Source organism: Felis catus, chromosome F2, assembly GCF_018350175.1.
Source record: "Felis catus isolate Fca126 chromosome F2, F.catus_Fca126_mat1.0, whole genome shotgun sequence".
In the NCBI taxonomy this organism is placed as follows: domain Eukaryota; kingdom Metazoa; phylum Chordata; class Mammalia; order Carnivora; family Felidae; genus Felis; species Felis catus.
In genome coordinates, this window is record NC_058385.1 from 36,830,329 (window position 1) to 36,846,542 (window position 16,214).

General features: G+C 39.7%; 1 protein-coding gene across 3 annotated transcripts in view; it reads right to left on the reverse strand.

The window, feature by feature from the left end:
• Positions 1-5,228: 5,228 nt before the first annotated feature.
• The window catches only part of LOC111558514 (intraflagellar transport protein 74-like), a 215,732-nt gene continuing 204,746 nt past the window's right edge, over positions 5,229-16,214 (reverse strand). For 2 of the 3 annotated variants that reach the window (XM_045049507.1, XM_045049506.1), the window contains 2 exons: positions 14,618-14,711; positions 7,125-9,015 (listed from right to left, as the gene is read on the reverse strand). In XM_045049507.1, the coding sequence (XP_044905442.1) occupies position 14,711 (1 nt within the window). In that variant the 3' untranslated portion in view covers positions 7,125-9,015; positions 14,618-14,710. Of the gene's footprint in view, positions 5,820-7,124; positions 9,016-14,617; positions 14,712-16,214 lie in introns of those variants that run through there. The other variant, XM_045049503.1, reaches the window with a different exon arrangement.

Below are 16,214 nucleotides of genomic sequence, written 5' to 3' on the forward strand. Positions count from 1 at the left end.
TGCTGTTCCACTAACACCACTTTATCCATCTCGCACAGAGGATTTAGGAAACCACAGCAGGGTTCTTTCCTTCTCTGTACAGACAGGGAGGGGAGGAGGGTAACCTCACCAGTGCAGAGAATCTTGTGTGTTGTTACCAAGACTAAGCTTAAAAGCCATAAATTTATGACAGACATAAATATATAAAGAGCTAAGTTTCTAAGAACAGTAACTTGTCGACCTAGCAAGAATATAGTCCTCTTTTGCAGACGACTGACTCGAAAGTCATCCGAAGAAACCCTGTCTTATTACTGAGTACTCTCCATGGTCTTTTATTCGTCAGGTTCAGAAACGAAATGTTACCACTTCAGGAGTCCGCAGACAAGCCTTTTTGGAGCCCCAGAGCCCCAGTCAAGATCGTAGTCCCAAGGTCCTCTGAGGGCAAGTGGTGAAGCCAGGCCACACAGGACTAAAGAAAAGACAGGGTCAACCACAGCACTGCAACGCTTTCAGTCTCATTTCTCCTCAAAACTGGCTGCAGTTGTGTCAAATTCCCAGATAGTTCGCACACTTTCCATCCTCACACTCAGGCAGAAACAAAAGCAAAAACAAAAACGCTTCTTTTAAATACGTTCCCTATGCGAGCAGAGCTCCTTCCCCACTAGTCCACAACCCCAAACAACACTGCATTCAAAGTTTCCAAGGAGCAAATGAAGATTTCCCGGAGAGCTATAACTGCTAGACCTACAAAAGAGGTGTGTGTGTGTGTGTGTGTGTGTGTGTGTGTGTGTGTGTGTCTGCCTTCCTAAACTCAAACCAGACATGGGAGATGAAGAAAACATAAGGGAGATGTTTTCATTGCTATTAATAACATTTTCACTCTTTAATGTCAATAATGTATGATTTGATGCTTATATAAAAAATTCAAATAAAAATAGATACCTCAGGAATAAATCCAGAGCGTCGCTGTTCTGCATGCCCACAATTCCAAGTTCTCTCCCTGTCCAGTGGCCAGGCTTTGTGTTCAGCCTTTTGTTCAATTCCTATTGTATACATTTGCATACATATGTGTGTACTTATACATATGTATCTTTGGGGTTTTCTTTTTCATGAATAAATCATCTTTACAAGTTGCTCTGCAACTTGTGGTTTTCAATTTAACAATGTCTCCACAATTTTACTTGTGTCAGGGCATAGGGAGCAATCTCATTCTTTTGTAAAGACGGCTTGTTATTCCGGAGTATAAATGACTCATAATGTGTTTACTCACCGTGTTTACCCTGCGGTGCCACTGCAAAGTTTTTCCATGAAAATCCCACCATCTCTGGTGGACATCATTCCCATTCTCTGCCTCGTGACTGGCCTTTAAATATATTACACACCAGCGCTTGATATTTGGAAAGCATCCCAGTAAAACAGGATGGAAGTTTATATCTCTTATTTGCAGTTTTGTATAGAGCTACAAATATATACACATGAAGTCTGTGACACCTGAAAAATCAGCCAATAGAAAATCCATATGTTTTAATACAATTGATTCCTATTTTCCATTAGAGTTGCATATATAGAGAAAAACCAATATAATGATCTCTTCTTGAAATAGCACTCATAAATTACCATTGATGGAAAGAGTTTTATTGCTAAAAAGATTACAGAGTATGTAATTTTAAACACTATAAACAATGCATTCTCCCTAGTGTTTAAGTTTTCACATTTTATAAAGTTCTTAAGCACTCCCTCAGAGCCAAAACAGTCTGATTGGGGATTTCTTTGAGAAATTGTTTCAGGATTATTTTTGCTTTCAAGCATCTGTCTTCAAAGGGAAATGGCCCTCCAGCCCCAGGAAACAGTCACCCCTTGAAATTACTATGCAAAATTCACTAAATAGGGATAAATTAATGATTCACAACCAAAACCCTAGATCACTCTCTTTCCAGTCCACAGTTTACTTCTAAAATCTCATCCAGGGGCACCTCAGTAGCTCATTTGGTTAAGCGTCTGACTTCAACTCAGGGAGTTGGAGCCCTGGGTTGTCAGGCTCTGGGCCCACAGCTCAGAGCCTGGAGCCTGCTTTGGATTCTGTGTCTCCCTCTCTCTGCCCCTCCCCTGCTTGTGCTCTGGCTCTCTCTCTCTCTCTCTCTCTCTCTCTCTCTCTCAAAAATAAACATTACCAATTTTTTTAAATAATAAAAAAATAAATATCATCTAAACCAAAGAAAGGTAATCCTCTTGCATTGAAGAAATCTTCAAAATTATATCAGAAAAACAGGCTTTTTGAGATGAGAGAGAGGGCTGGTTGAGGATGTACTGCTTAACACTTAGGAAACAGAAACAATAGACCACAAGATCAGATGAACTGATCTGTCACTGGCCAGGAATAAGTGGCCTTATCGCTCCACAGGGAATGAAAAAGTCACTGGAGATGGATCTTGTTTCACTGGCCCTACTCTAACTTTGCTAAGGATGATGCTGAAATAATAAATCTGTACTTAAACTTTTGTTGCGGTCATATTAATGAGAATCTTAATACTCCTCTGTTGTCATCTTTCCAAGAAAGGCATGATCAAAACTGGAAAAAAAAAATGAATGTATACTAACTTTTTCTTATCTCCCTCCCTTCTTTCTTTCTTTTTAAAATTTTTTTTTTAATTTTTATTTCTATTTTTGAGAGAGAGAGAGGCAGAGTGTGAGCAGAGGAGGGGTGGAGAAAGAGACAGAATCTTAAGCAGGCTCCGGGCTCTGAGCTATCAGCACAGAACCTGACGCAGGGCTCGAACCCAGGAACCATAAGATTATGACCTAAGCCAAAGTTGGATGCTTAACCGACTGAGCCGCCCAGACACTCCTCCCCCTCTTCTCTCATTCCTTCCTCCCTTCCCCTCTCCATCCCTCCTTCCCTTCCCTTCTTTTCTTCCATCTTTCTATCCCTTCTGCCATGCTTTCATTTTCTCACCCTTGTTGGGCAGGGTTTCTCAACCTCAACACTACTGACATTTGAGGCCAGATCACGCTCGCCTGCGGGGTAATACCCTGTGCATCACAGGAAGTTTAGCAGCCACCCTGACCTCTACCCACTAGGCTCCAGCAGTACCCCCTCAGTTTGGACAACAGACATGTCCCCACATATGGTCAAATATACCAGGCAAAATCATCCCCTGTGGAAATCACTGTTGTAGTGTTTGTTAATTATGACATTTACTGCTGCAAATTCTTTATCCAACCTACTCTATCCACACACGTTGTCAGCCTAGGAACTGATGTTACTTCCCCCCCATGCCAGGTAGCGTCACCTCACGCACTATTCTCAACATCCTGCTCACCCCAGCAACAGCAACATAACAGAACTATTACAGTAAAAGTAATTATCAGCTTCTGTTCTAAGTGCTTTAACATGTTTTAACATAATCCCTGTGTGATTCAGTTTCCTCACCTGTAAAAAGGAAATAATAATAGTAATTAGCTGCAGGATCCTGTAAGAACCAAACAAACTAATGTATGGAAAGCATTTAGTTGGGTCTGGCATTTAGTAAATGCTGCCTTAAGCATTAACGATCTTTACCTTTATTATTATTGTTACCATCTTGCCAATTCAGTCTCACTACTGCCCTGGCAAATGGGGGAACTGGGATGTAAACACGAATCTACTAACCCCCCAAGCCTGGGCTCCTAAGCATTAACGCTGCCTTAGAAAGAGAAGCACTAAAAATAACGTACAAAGAGGTATATTTGTAATTTGTAATTTTCTAGGATCAAGATTTTAGGAGGTAAAGAAAAACAAGAGAAAAGTAATTTTATGTTTTACTTTAACCCAGTGTATCAAAAGTATCCTAATTTCAACATGCAGTCAATATAAAACATCAATGAAATAATTTACATACATATTTTTGGTACCAAGGCCTCAAAATCCGGTGCTTACAGCTCATCTCAGCCTGAACTAGACACTTTGCAAGTGCTCAACAGCCATATGTGGCAGGACTGTTATATTGGACGTACAGGGTCAGACTCAGGACAGATCAAGGAAACTATACACGTGAAGAGCCCCCTCCGCATCATGTGCCAGTCATGTGGTTGAATGTCTTGACATCCTCATTCAATGGGATCCTCTTTAGTGAAGTTCCTATAGGTTGCTAGTCATTGCATAGCACACACCAATTGGAAGCGCTTGATACTTATTGAACAGAAGCGTGAACGCAAAAATGAATAAATGCATGAATTTAGGACAGAATGACATAACATAAAAACCAAATAGCAGGCTGCATATATATATATTTTTTAACCTTAGAAAGCAGGCAAGTTGGGAAATTCAAAACCTCTATTGTAAGACTCATTTGGCTGCTGAGAGAAAAGTGTCAGAACTATAACAGATGCATCACTCAAGTCTCCTGCTGTCAATCTGATAAAATCCTGAATTTTTTCACATTAAAAATGCACATTAAATGTTTTTATGTATTCACATTCCGCCTGTAGAATTACATGATTGTATAAAATTCATTTTAAACTCTCTTGAGGATAGAATGTAAGTAAAATCTCTTCAAAAAATTTTACAGAAATACCACACAAGAATGGATGGTTGATATGAATGCCAAAGTCTGAATTGTGGCTAAATAACAAAAGTAGGAACCTCAGGTAACATGCTTTTCAAAAGTGAGCAAATACTCTCAGTCATGTGAGCTATTTTGTTGAACACGATTCCTTATTCACTTTTTTCTTAAAATATGGAGCCCAAGCCAGGCATAATATTCCAGATCATTGAACAAGCACAGGATACAACGGATTTATTACCTCTTAATACATTTTGCAATTATAAATCTGTTCCATTATACTAAATTTTAAAAGCTCTGCTAACTCACTTCTATGGGTCATTTTCTTTTTTTTTTTTTCAGTATATGAAGTTTATTGTCGAATTGGTTTCCATACAACACCCAGTGCTCATCCCAAGAGGTGCCCTCCTCAATACCCATCACCCACCCTCCCCTCCCTCCCACCCCCCATCAACCCTTAGTTTGTTCTCAGTTTTTAAGAGTCTCTTATGCTTTGGCTCTCTCCCACTCTAACCTCTTTTTTTTTTCCTTCCCCTCCCCCATGGGTTTCTGTTAAGTTTCTCAGGATCCACATAAGAGTGAAACTATATGGTATCTGTCTTTCTCTGAATGGCTTATTTCACTTAGCATCACACCCTCCAGTTCCATCCACGTTGCTACAAAGGGCCATATTTCGTTCTTTCTCATTGCCACGTAGTACTGCATTGTGTATATAAACCACAATTTCTTTATCCATTCATCAGTTGATGGACATTTAGGCTCTTTCCATAATTTGGCTATTGTTGAGAGTGCTGCTATAAACATTGGGGTACAAGTGTATGGGTCATTTTCATATACAGGCCCACAAATCAAACATTGCCCAACCTCTGCATAAACATATGTAAACAGAAATGCATACTACATAGATACATAGATGTAACACTAAATTTTAACAGTGTCACATGAGCTCCTATAACATGAAATCTTCCTCGATTTCAGTCATATTTCCAGATTTTAGGTCAAAATTCATTTTGCTCTGATGTCTACCATGTTAACTAACTTTTCTAGCTTTCTGGCAATCACAGATCTGATCAGCACACCCATATCTTCATTCAAATATTTATGAAAATATTAAACAAGGCAAAATTGAGGAGGAAGTGCTGTGGGGGGGGCACTAGGTGCAATAGTTCTCACATTTCGTATGCAAAAGAATCACCCTGGGGAGCTTCCTTAAAATGCAGACATCTGGGCCTCTCCTTCAGTAATTCTGATTCAGTGGGTCTGGAGTAGGGCCTAGGAATATAAATTTTTAAAAAGCACCTGTGGAAATAAAGGAAGAACACCAAATGAGAGCAAGCAAAGGCTATTTATTCCGAGCTTGCTCTAGCAAGGGAGTTAGTCCCATCTCTTGCATGTGGCAGACAGGCAGCGAAGCAGAAAGCCTTTATGGGGGGGGGGGGGGGGGGCGGGGATAGGACGAAGGCTTCAGGTGCTATGGACTGAATCTTTGTGTCTCCCTCCCAAATTCAAATGTTGAAATCCCGACTCCCAGTGTCATGATACTAGGAGGTAGGTCCTTTGGGAGGTAATTAGATCATGAGGATGGAGTGCTTATAAAAGAGACCCCAAAAGCTTTCTCACCCCTTCTGCCATGTGAAAACACAGCAAGAAGTCTGCCTATGAACGGGCTCTCACCAGACACCAAGCTGTCAGAGCCTTGATCCCAGCCTCCAGGATTGTGAGAAATAAATGCTTATTGCTTAAACCACCCTTTGTTATAGCAGCCCCAACACCTTAGAAATCAGATATGACCAGATTGAAGGCTGTCGGCATGGGAAAGCTGCAGGCAGGCAAAGGAGAAGGGGGACATTCCATGTGACTTGTTAGAAGTACGTATTTGGCTTTCTCCCACTAACCCTAAATTGGAAACAGGGGTAAAAATGAGGACACTTACAGTTATTAATCAAGTCCTGACACCTTGGGGCCAATTGTTGTAGGGGTTATTTTTTGGCTTCCTGGGCTGTTAGATACAGATAATAATCTGACTTCCTGCACTAGTTACTCTTCGCAGTAGGTTGGCTTATTAAACTGGTTGCTACAAATTATAGGTCAGAGTTCTATTCTTATATATAGTGTGATCATTGTCTCTGATGCTCCAGGAAATTCTGATGCAGGAGGTTCTCACACACGGCATGCCAGATGTTTAAAGAGCTTATCTTTATCTCCCTGGTTGACTCTGGTTAAACCAGGCTCTCCACCAGTTGACATTTCCCCAACTGGCTCCAGTCCATACGGATATTAAGATAAAATGACCAGTTGGAATAATAACCACTTCTTTGTGTAGCCTTTCACAATTTACTATTTTTTACATTCTTCTTCACATTTAGTCTTCATATCACCTTCATTTATAAGGGGCATGATTTTATATTTCCAACTAGTGGAGCATGCGTTCTCAAATATTGCTAGCAACAATGAGAAATGGCCTAGTCACTTTGGTTGGCTTCCAGTTGGGAAAACTGTTTCCAAGTTTCTTATAAAGTTAATATTCATCGATCATATGACCTAGCAATGCTACTACTGGATATATACTCTACTAAAATGAAAACTTATACTCATGCAAAAATCTGCATGTGAATATTCACAATAGCTTTATTCATTAACGCCCAAAACCAGAAACAACTCACATGTCTTTTAAAATGGGTGACTGGATAAATCAACTGTGTCACACCCAAACAATAGAATACTACTCGGCATCGAAAAGAAATAAGCTATCGATTCAAGAAACAACATGGAAGAATCTTAAATGCATTTGCAAAATGAAAGGCTACCTAGGGTCTGTTTCCATTTATATGACATTCTAGAAAAGGCAGAACTGTAAAGATGGACAACATCAAAGGCTTCTAGTGGCTTAGGAAGTATGAGGGAAAAGTAAATTACAAATGGGAAGCATAAGGAAATTTTGAAGATGGTAGAACGGCCCTTTAGGGAACAGTCATAGTGGATACATGACTCCATACATTGGTCAACCTTCATGGAACTGTATTGCACAAAGAGTAAATTTTACTCTTTGTCAATGTTAAAAAATCAGCCAAGATATTAGAGGAATCTAAAATAGAATGCAGCCTGTGACAAAAGAATTTAATTGTATGAATAATATAAGTACACAGAAGGGAGTGGGTAAGAAAGGAGCTGACCTAAGTTTGCAAAACAGTGACTTGACTAAACACTATAAAGCTAAAGATAAAAGAACTATATACAAACACAGTACTCTAGGTGGTAAATTTGTTTCTCACTGGGGTACGAGTTAGTAGTTCTGACACCACTATATATATATCTCTCTATATATATCTCTCTCTATATGTGTGTGTGTGTGTGTGTGTGTGTGTGTGTGTGTGTGCATGCATGCGATGAGTCAAACAAATATGCAAGTAAATTACAAATAATGAAAAAATGCCTGGAGGCCCTACTCTTGAAAAAAAAGGCAAGGTTTATAACATAGATAAAATATAAAATTGTTTGTGTCCAGGACATGGTAAAAAAAAAATGTTTGTAGCATGAAATTTGAGTCCTAGAGAATAACACATTAATACAAGGGAACTGGGCATTTCTAAACATGATACAGAAAATACAGCCTGTATTTCTTTCTGCTTTTGGTTTAGAGCTTATCTATAGCAAGAGTGGTCAATGATAAGATAAAAAATATAATAAACCGTTACAAGTATTTCAAAATAGTAGCAATAAGTAAAATCATCAATCAAAAAAATTGAAGGCTTTAAACCACCATGTAACATGATCCTATTACTACCTGTTATTGAAGTCAGCATAGTGATTACAAGAGATAACAAAATATATAAGTGCCAGATGATCAATGGTGATGGCTTTCCAAAGATTGTGCTTTGTGAAATGAAAATAAAAAACTGCTAACCTATGATCAGAATCAGTTTGCTTCTATGCTTTTCAATGGTATTGGAGTACATCAAATGAAGAATGCTGTATGGTAGGATCATTTTAAACCTATCATAGGTGAGGAAGACCACTCCCCTCATTTAACCTCAGGTTTCAGAGATGGGATCTGCTTTCCATGACATTTATTTACGATGTACACTCTCTGGGGTACTGAGCACATTCACTGAATTTTGTGAGCCATCTAGTCCATTTTGAGTCACTCTGATGCTCATTCAATGACAAGATTGAAGCATGTTTTGCCATTCCATGAGAATTTTGCTGTGTAAATACTATGGTCTTCATCAGAAAGGCAAAGAGTTCAGTAAGTAAAGCAGAAAACCTTAAGCGCAACTACCTTGAAGTCGGAATTTTGAGTATCAGTCTTGTCACTTTCTTGTTGTAGACAGAGCACTTACTCCGGGCCCGTTTCTTTGGCTGCCAGATCCTGATACTGATCCCGTCCCTGTTCTTTCCACACGCCTGTCAGGAGGTCCAAATGAAATTGTGCAAGCATCACTGCTTTGTAATCTCATTACGTTCATACATAGGAGAGTTGCCATGATGATCATAACTATTAACAAGAAAATTCTTGACATGAATGAAAATTGAAGAAAAACTCTTTATAATGACAGAAACATTACATAATGAGTGATTTGTTACATTGATCAAATGATGTCGTTCTGAAAATCACCAATATGACCATTAAAATGTTCTTCCAATTATAGAATGTTCAATGATAAAAATACAAGACAATTATAATGTAGTAACTCAAACAATTTATGAGTATCAAAAATTATGGGGGTGCGTGGGTGGCTCAGTCAGTTAAGAGTCCGACTCTTGATATAGATAGGCTCAGGTCATGATCCTAGGGTTGTGGGTTCAAGCCCACGTTGAGCTCTGTGCAGAGTGTTGAGCCTGCTTAAGATTCTCTCTTTCCCTCTCTCTCTTCCCCTTTCCCCCCTCAAAAAATTATGATTTTTTTTTTTTGGAAATGGAAGTCATGATACTCCCCTTCTTTCCTTGCTTGACTTAACTAAGAAATAAATAAAGCATGCAAATTCATTCACACAAAGACATTGGAAATTTTCCTCCCAGGTGTACCTCTGTGATTTAAAAGGTTGTGAAAGCTGAATATAAAAGGAAAGAGTTATTGATGGTAGAATCCTGTCATCAGGGAAAGATTGACCTCTTTTCAATCACAGGAGATGGCAATTATCTGTTCTTACATAAAGCTAGATCTACTTTTGTCAAGTTAATGAAAGTAAATAAAACAAGGATTCTTTTGTTAATCCTGGAGATCAGATGATATAAAGAGAAAACCCTAGAAAGAAGATCAAGAGGCCTATTTCTAATCTCAGTTCTCCCCTGTTACTAGCTACACTGAACCTCAGATTTTTTCACCAATGTAGTAACATTACCCCACCTACTCCAAAGGGCGAGTGCAGAGAGAGACAGAAAATAAGAAAAAAAAAATGTCAAATGAAACAAATGTGAGAGTGCTAAACAGTGGAGGTTATCAAGAGTGAGATTACAGTTTTCCATTTGGGAACTAATCGTACCACTCAGTAAACTCAGTGATTAAAATAAGAGTCTGCCCATAATCGAAAGATCAAAGTCTTTAAGACTAAATTCTTGGGAGTGGTGACGAATTTAACTTCTATCATTTCTTAAAAACATCAGTTCCTTTTTTGGAGGAGCACTGTGTCCCACCAGAGGCCGTTGTCCTTACCCAGGGGTCCACCTCTGCTCTTTAGTTTCAGCCTGACTGAGAAGAAGTAGAAATAAATTTGTGGAACTTTCTCTGTCAGCACCCTCTCAAGAAGTTGAATGTTACGTCCATTGCCCTGGGGCACTGTGGCAACTACCTGTACACTTTTCCATAGGTCCACTGCTGAAACAGGACTTAGAGACTTTATAAAGCCATGATCACTCTCAGCCTCAGTTTCCTCACCTGAAAAACGATATTATGCTAGATTATATCTTTGGTCCCTTTCTGCCCTAAAATTTCATGCTCATGTTCCGAATTGACAAGAAAGGAACCATGCGTACTTGGCTCCCAGTGGGAAACACTCCTGTCCCTGCAGAACACAGAGCCACTGTGCAAAGAGGCTTCTGAGTCTCCCAGGAGTGGACCCAGGATTTACGGGGCCTGAAAGTCATACATCTGGGGTGGGGGATTCTGCAAGCAGAAGAATACAATATTTTGAATATAAAATTAAATAAAGAAGACCTGTTTATTTACAATGAGAAAAGGAATTGCAACAAAATTATAAATTTTAAAATGCTAACAAATAAACCGCAAAATCAAAACAGCATGTTTTTCTTAATTAACTGCTGATATACCTCATAGGACTTTTTCCTAGTTTTTCAGCTGTGTGCTCTTGCCTTCTTTGTATGATAATGGTATTTACAATTCTTACATAAAGAGAATAAAATAATTTTGTTTTTCCTCTATCGTGGGCAATCCAAAGTCGTTTTTTTTTTTAATTTTTTTTTTTACGTTTATTTATTTTTGAGACAGAGAGAGACAGAGCATGAACGGGGGAGGGTCAGAGAGAGGGAGACACAGAATCTGAAACAGGCTCCAGGCTCTGAGCCATCAGCACAGAGCCCGACACGGGGCTCGAACTCACGGACCGCGAGATCATGCCCTCAGCCAAAGTCTGACGCTTAACCGACTGAGCCACCCAGGCGCCCCTAAAGTCGTTTTTTATTATCGATGCTTAAGATGCATCAAACATGTGACTGCACACACACATGTACTGTTTACACTACTGCTACCAGTGTGTGCCCTGCAAATGCAAGGCTCCTGAGAACTTCTGTATGTCTCATTACTGTGAATGCTACAACATTTCTGTTGTGGTGAGGCACTGATAAGAACCAAATTCTCCACTTACAGCTTTGCCCACTGATGAATAAGTATTTCTGGAAGCTATTCTTGAATTAGCATAGCTAGCAATAACTTCACTATACATGAAAGTGGCTCTAAATCACATCAATACATAGCACCGACCCAAATTAAGTGTATCCTTAATTCAACTTTTCATTAATGAGTTCCAATGCCTATGGTCATTCCAACACCACGTGACAGGAGGAGTCATTTGTAGGGAAAGTAGCATTGGGAAGATGCAGAGGACCTCACAAATTATACTTGGAATGTCTAAATTTTGAAACTTTACAAGGAAAAAAAAATGTCCTCTCAGGGCTTTGGAAAGCACAAGATGAGAGCTGCTGAAGGTTATATGTCATTAGATTTTCATGGAAAATCTTCCTCTGTCTCTCTCCAGGTGGCCTCAGCCTGCCCCTGTCAGCAGCAGCCTGGGTCGGAAGGAGGGAGACTCAGACTATTATCCAAAAGAGGACACCTGGGAAAGTCAAGAGAAGGAGCAAATTCTAGAGTATTTGGAATAGCTCCTAAAGAGAAGATGAATGTAGTTTGAAAATAGTTACTGCCTCCATCTTGCATGAAGGACGGTAGGAAACTAGACAGCTGCTTTCCTAGGTGTAAGAATAGGAAATGACCAAGCCTGGGTTAAAACTGGATCCTGCCAAAGGGGCCAGAGCGTTTGTGTGCACCGGAGGCCGCACCAGAGGCTGCCAAATGTGAAATGGGGTAAGAGTGTTGGGAGCCACGACTGGTTAGTGATATCTGTAGGGCACTGAATTCCAAGGTGGTACCATCTTTTTTTATTTTTTTTAATATTTAATTATTTTTGAGAGGGAGAAAGGCAGAGTGCGAGCGGGGGAGGGGCATAGAGAGAAGGAGACACAGAATCTGAAGCAGGCTTCAGGCTCTGAGTTGTCAGCACAGAGCTCGACGTGGGGCTCAAACCCACAAACCGTGAGATCATGACCCGAGCCGAAGTTGGACGCTTAACCAAGTGAGCCACCCAGGTGCCCCAAAGGTGGTACCATTTAATCCAGATATCCAACACCCCCGGCTGGATATGTCAATCCAAAGCAGAGAACATGAGCAAAATGATTGGAAATAGTATATAGAGATTCAAACTACATTCAAACTACTACTAGTATGTAGAGATTCATACTACACATTATGAATATATACATGTACACACACACACACACACACACATAAAACTGTAGGCACGTAAGAACAAGTAGAGAATATAGCTCAAGTGGAAAACACTATGTCCAAGTCAGATACATGTGGGGAGAAATTAAAAAATACTATAATCAATGAAGGAGGGAAGTCTCTCTCCTGGTTTTCAGCAGCTTCCCTCCTTTACCCTTCCCTTTACCTCCTTCCCTCTCTCCTGGTTTTCAGCAACTCAATGGTATGAGCAGGTAAAGCAGGCAGTCACGTTCTGTTACCTAAGCCTAAGAAGGGTTATTTGCAACTCATAACCACAGCACTGCTAGAAGAATCTGGAATTTTTTTCTGGTTCACCTAGATAAAAAAAGATAAAACATGATCTCTGCCTTCCCAGTGTATATGTTTACATGGAAAACTATATTAGGTCACAGAACCTGACTTGGAGATTTGCTTGCAGCAATCTTACGGGGAGCGCTCTCAGGAACCAGTAATTCAGTACCAGTAATGAAATGAGAGTAGCAGAATTGGGCAGAGAGAAGTCAAACCATAGTGCAGTTTCAACAGAGCTGTTCAGCCTATTCCCCAGAATGCGCTGGAGTGAGAATAAGTTTTCAGAGTTGCCTTGAAGTGAGGACATGAGGTCTTTGTACGCCTCCAGTGGGCCAGTCACTGGATGGAGGTTTCCCTGGGGAGGGGTGTCACCTTGGGTGAAGCAGCTCCCTTCAGGTCCAGGGTGGTTCCCATAGGGAGGCTCAGCTGTGAGTCCTTTGCAGCCAGCACTCCCCATAGCCAGTAGTATGAATGTCATTATCCTGAACAAGCAATCTGTCCAGCACATCAAAATGTACACTCCAGACGAAGTATGAAAAGAAACGAAAATAAGCTCTAAAACAGTAGTGTAAGATCTGGAATTTAGTCCTGGTTGATGAGTCAATTGCAAAATGAGTGGCATGGACAGCAGAGAGCGAGCATCTTTCTGATCATTCTCCTCTGTTTGAGTATCTTAGCTCTGAGCTGAGATTACGTATCTCTCACGACTTATGTTAAAATGTAATGAGTCCCTTGAAAATTGTGAGGCACGGAGCTAAGACACCAATGACCACTGGGAGAAGAGAATAAAGATAGGTGTGCTGGGGCGGACCGTGCTGTGAGTGTTCTCATTGGAAAATCACAATGGAGGGCCACAGTGCACAGGAGGGCATTTCAAGGGCAACAGCTACCCTCGAAAAAGACGGCAAACTGCAAGCCCTAGGGAGAGGGAGAGAGCTTTTTAAGTCGAATTTGCTATTTCTTCCTATTTTACTAGCCCCTGCTGCTCATGTCCTGTTTTGAATATTCTATTTCTGTTTAACTGCATTCTGTAATTCTGTCCCCCGACAGCAGCTGCTCGGCACTTGGCAAACTCTGTGGGCAATTCAAGGATTTGTTTACCTTTGCTCGGAAGCTCCATGACACTTGTTCTTACATTCCGATAGAGGCAACAGAAGGAGAATAAATGCATAACATAGAGAACCAACTACCGTTACCTCAAAAATAGGCTGGCTCAATGTGTGTTTTCCCTTAACCGCAATTAAATATTTTTTATAATAGTGAATGCCAAATAAGTGCAATGGTCCAAGAGAAAATAGAGAAAACAAATGCTAACAGCCGCCATGTGGCAATCCCAGTTGTATTTGGATATAATCATTAACTTTGATTCTCAAGAATTTACAGGGAAAAATAATGTTCTCTCACATTACTCAGGAACCTTGCAAATGAACTCTCTGTCAAGTGATTTCAAGATTTGCACTTGAAAAATGTGGAAAAGGATTAGGAAGTTAGCAGGTTGGGACTGAGGGATATCTTTTGTTTTTCAAAACATACCTAGCCTGAGCTTTTAAAGAAAAGTGGCTAGCGCAGGATAGAAACCTTACAGTCAATAATCCATGGTTTTATAAGGATGGTATTTCCTTGGAGACCATGATTTTGAACGATATTATTATGTACGTTAGCTGAATTCTTGAATCAATTTTCAATTTCCAGACACAGAGAATCACTTCTCTTTTCTTCTTCCTACCATAGTATCTTTTTATTTTTACAGACCCAACTAGATCTGCTAAGGCCCTGAATTCATACATACCTGTGGCTCGCTGTTTGACTTTACTGATCTTCATGAAATAAGGATCACTTTCCATACTGTTTGCATTGGGTTTTTGTTGTTGTTGCTGTTGTTCCTGATAAAAAAAAATATGACAAGCAGTACCTTAAGTGTTTCTTTCAATTTACTTTTATTATTCTGTTAAGTATTCCCTTCCTAGAGAGCCAGACAGATATTTTCAAAAGATTTTATCCACATGACCCAAAATTAGGTGATTTTGTTCAGTCTGGGAAATCCTGATTATACTATGGGTCATTTTATATTTCACTCCACTTGACTTCTTTTTTTGGGGGGGGGGCGGGGTGCCTTTCTCTCAGAGTAGATGACAATGGCCACTCTGGTCCCATTAGGACTTTAAGAAGAGTGTATACACATAACAGTTACCCTAAGATTAAATAGGCACTTGTAATATAAAATTCCTCTGTCAATTATAACTTCCCCTTGTGGTTTGTGAATTATTTTATATGTTTGAAGTATGTCCCTACACCAAAGTCAGGCCTTACAAGTTCTTCCCACTTCCTCTTAAGTATGGAAATTAATCATTTGGGACTATAATTAAACATAAGATTCACAAGAAAGGAAATCTAGCACAGAGAGTTTCCTACAGACATGTTAGATAACACTTAATGAAGCATTTTATACCCTGTTAGGACTTTATGCCATGTAGTCTGTGTATAAAGTGGTTATTGAAATGGTTTTAATATTTTAAAAATTATATAATTCCTCATCTAAATAACAAAGTTGGGAGTGACACTATAAAACAGGCCACAGGCAAGTAATGTATGATACTTGTTACTCTTAGTCATTACATTAATATTAATAATACTTATAAGGAATTAAACTATCAATTTTTCATAAGACCTAAAAAAAGTCATATTATTGCAATAATTCAATCACAGAAAACACAAAGGGTGCAGGATTCCAGCTGAATGCAAATAGAATTTAAATATGTATGTTTCAGTTTAACCACATCAGTATGTGCTGTAGATGTGGCTTAGTTTTTATTCTAGCTACGTAAAAGAATTCAACCAACTTTCTTCTTTGCATACAAAGGAAATATTTTTTGCAATATGGTTTCTGCTTACCTGAGCTACAGAAATTTCTCCTACCCTGGCCTTTAATCCATCTTTTGAAACATATTGGAGCCTGTCCTGAAGTGAATATCATTCTTATAGAACCAAGATTCTTGCTAACTGAGAAAAGACAACTTTTTTGTGCTTACTCTCACACAATCTGGAGCATTTGTCATTAGAGAGAGCTGCTAGCCTTACCATAGACACCCCAATCATACCCTCTTTCTCGTAGAGATTATAGCTGTGTTTGACGTACCTTTTTCTGCCTGGAAGCAAATATAACTGAGTTGTCATACCCCTAATTGTGAAAGGGAGGATTGAAACGGCAACACCAGAAGTCAGTTGGTCTCAAGGGTAATTCCTCTCACTCACCTCTGGATAATGCTGGGTGGTATTCAGTCACTATTTCTTTGGTCTGTTTAAGTCATCTCCATGCTCCATTTACACATTCCCAGTGTAGGGTCTGCCTCCCGGAGTGCTGGGACATGCCAAGTGCCTACCTCCTA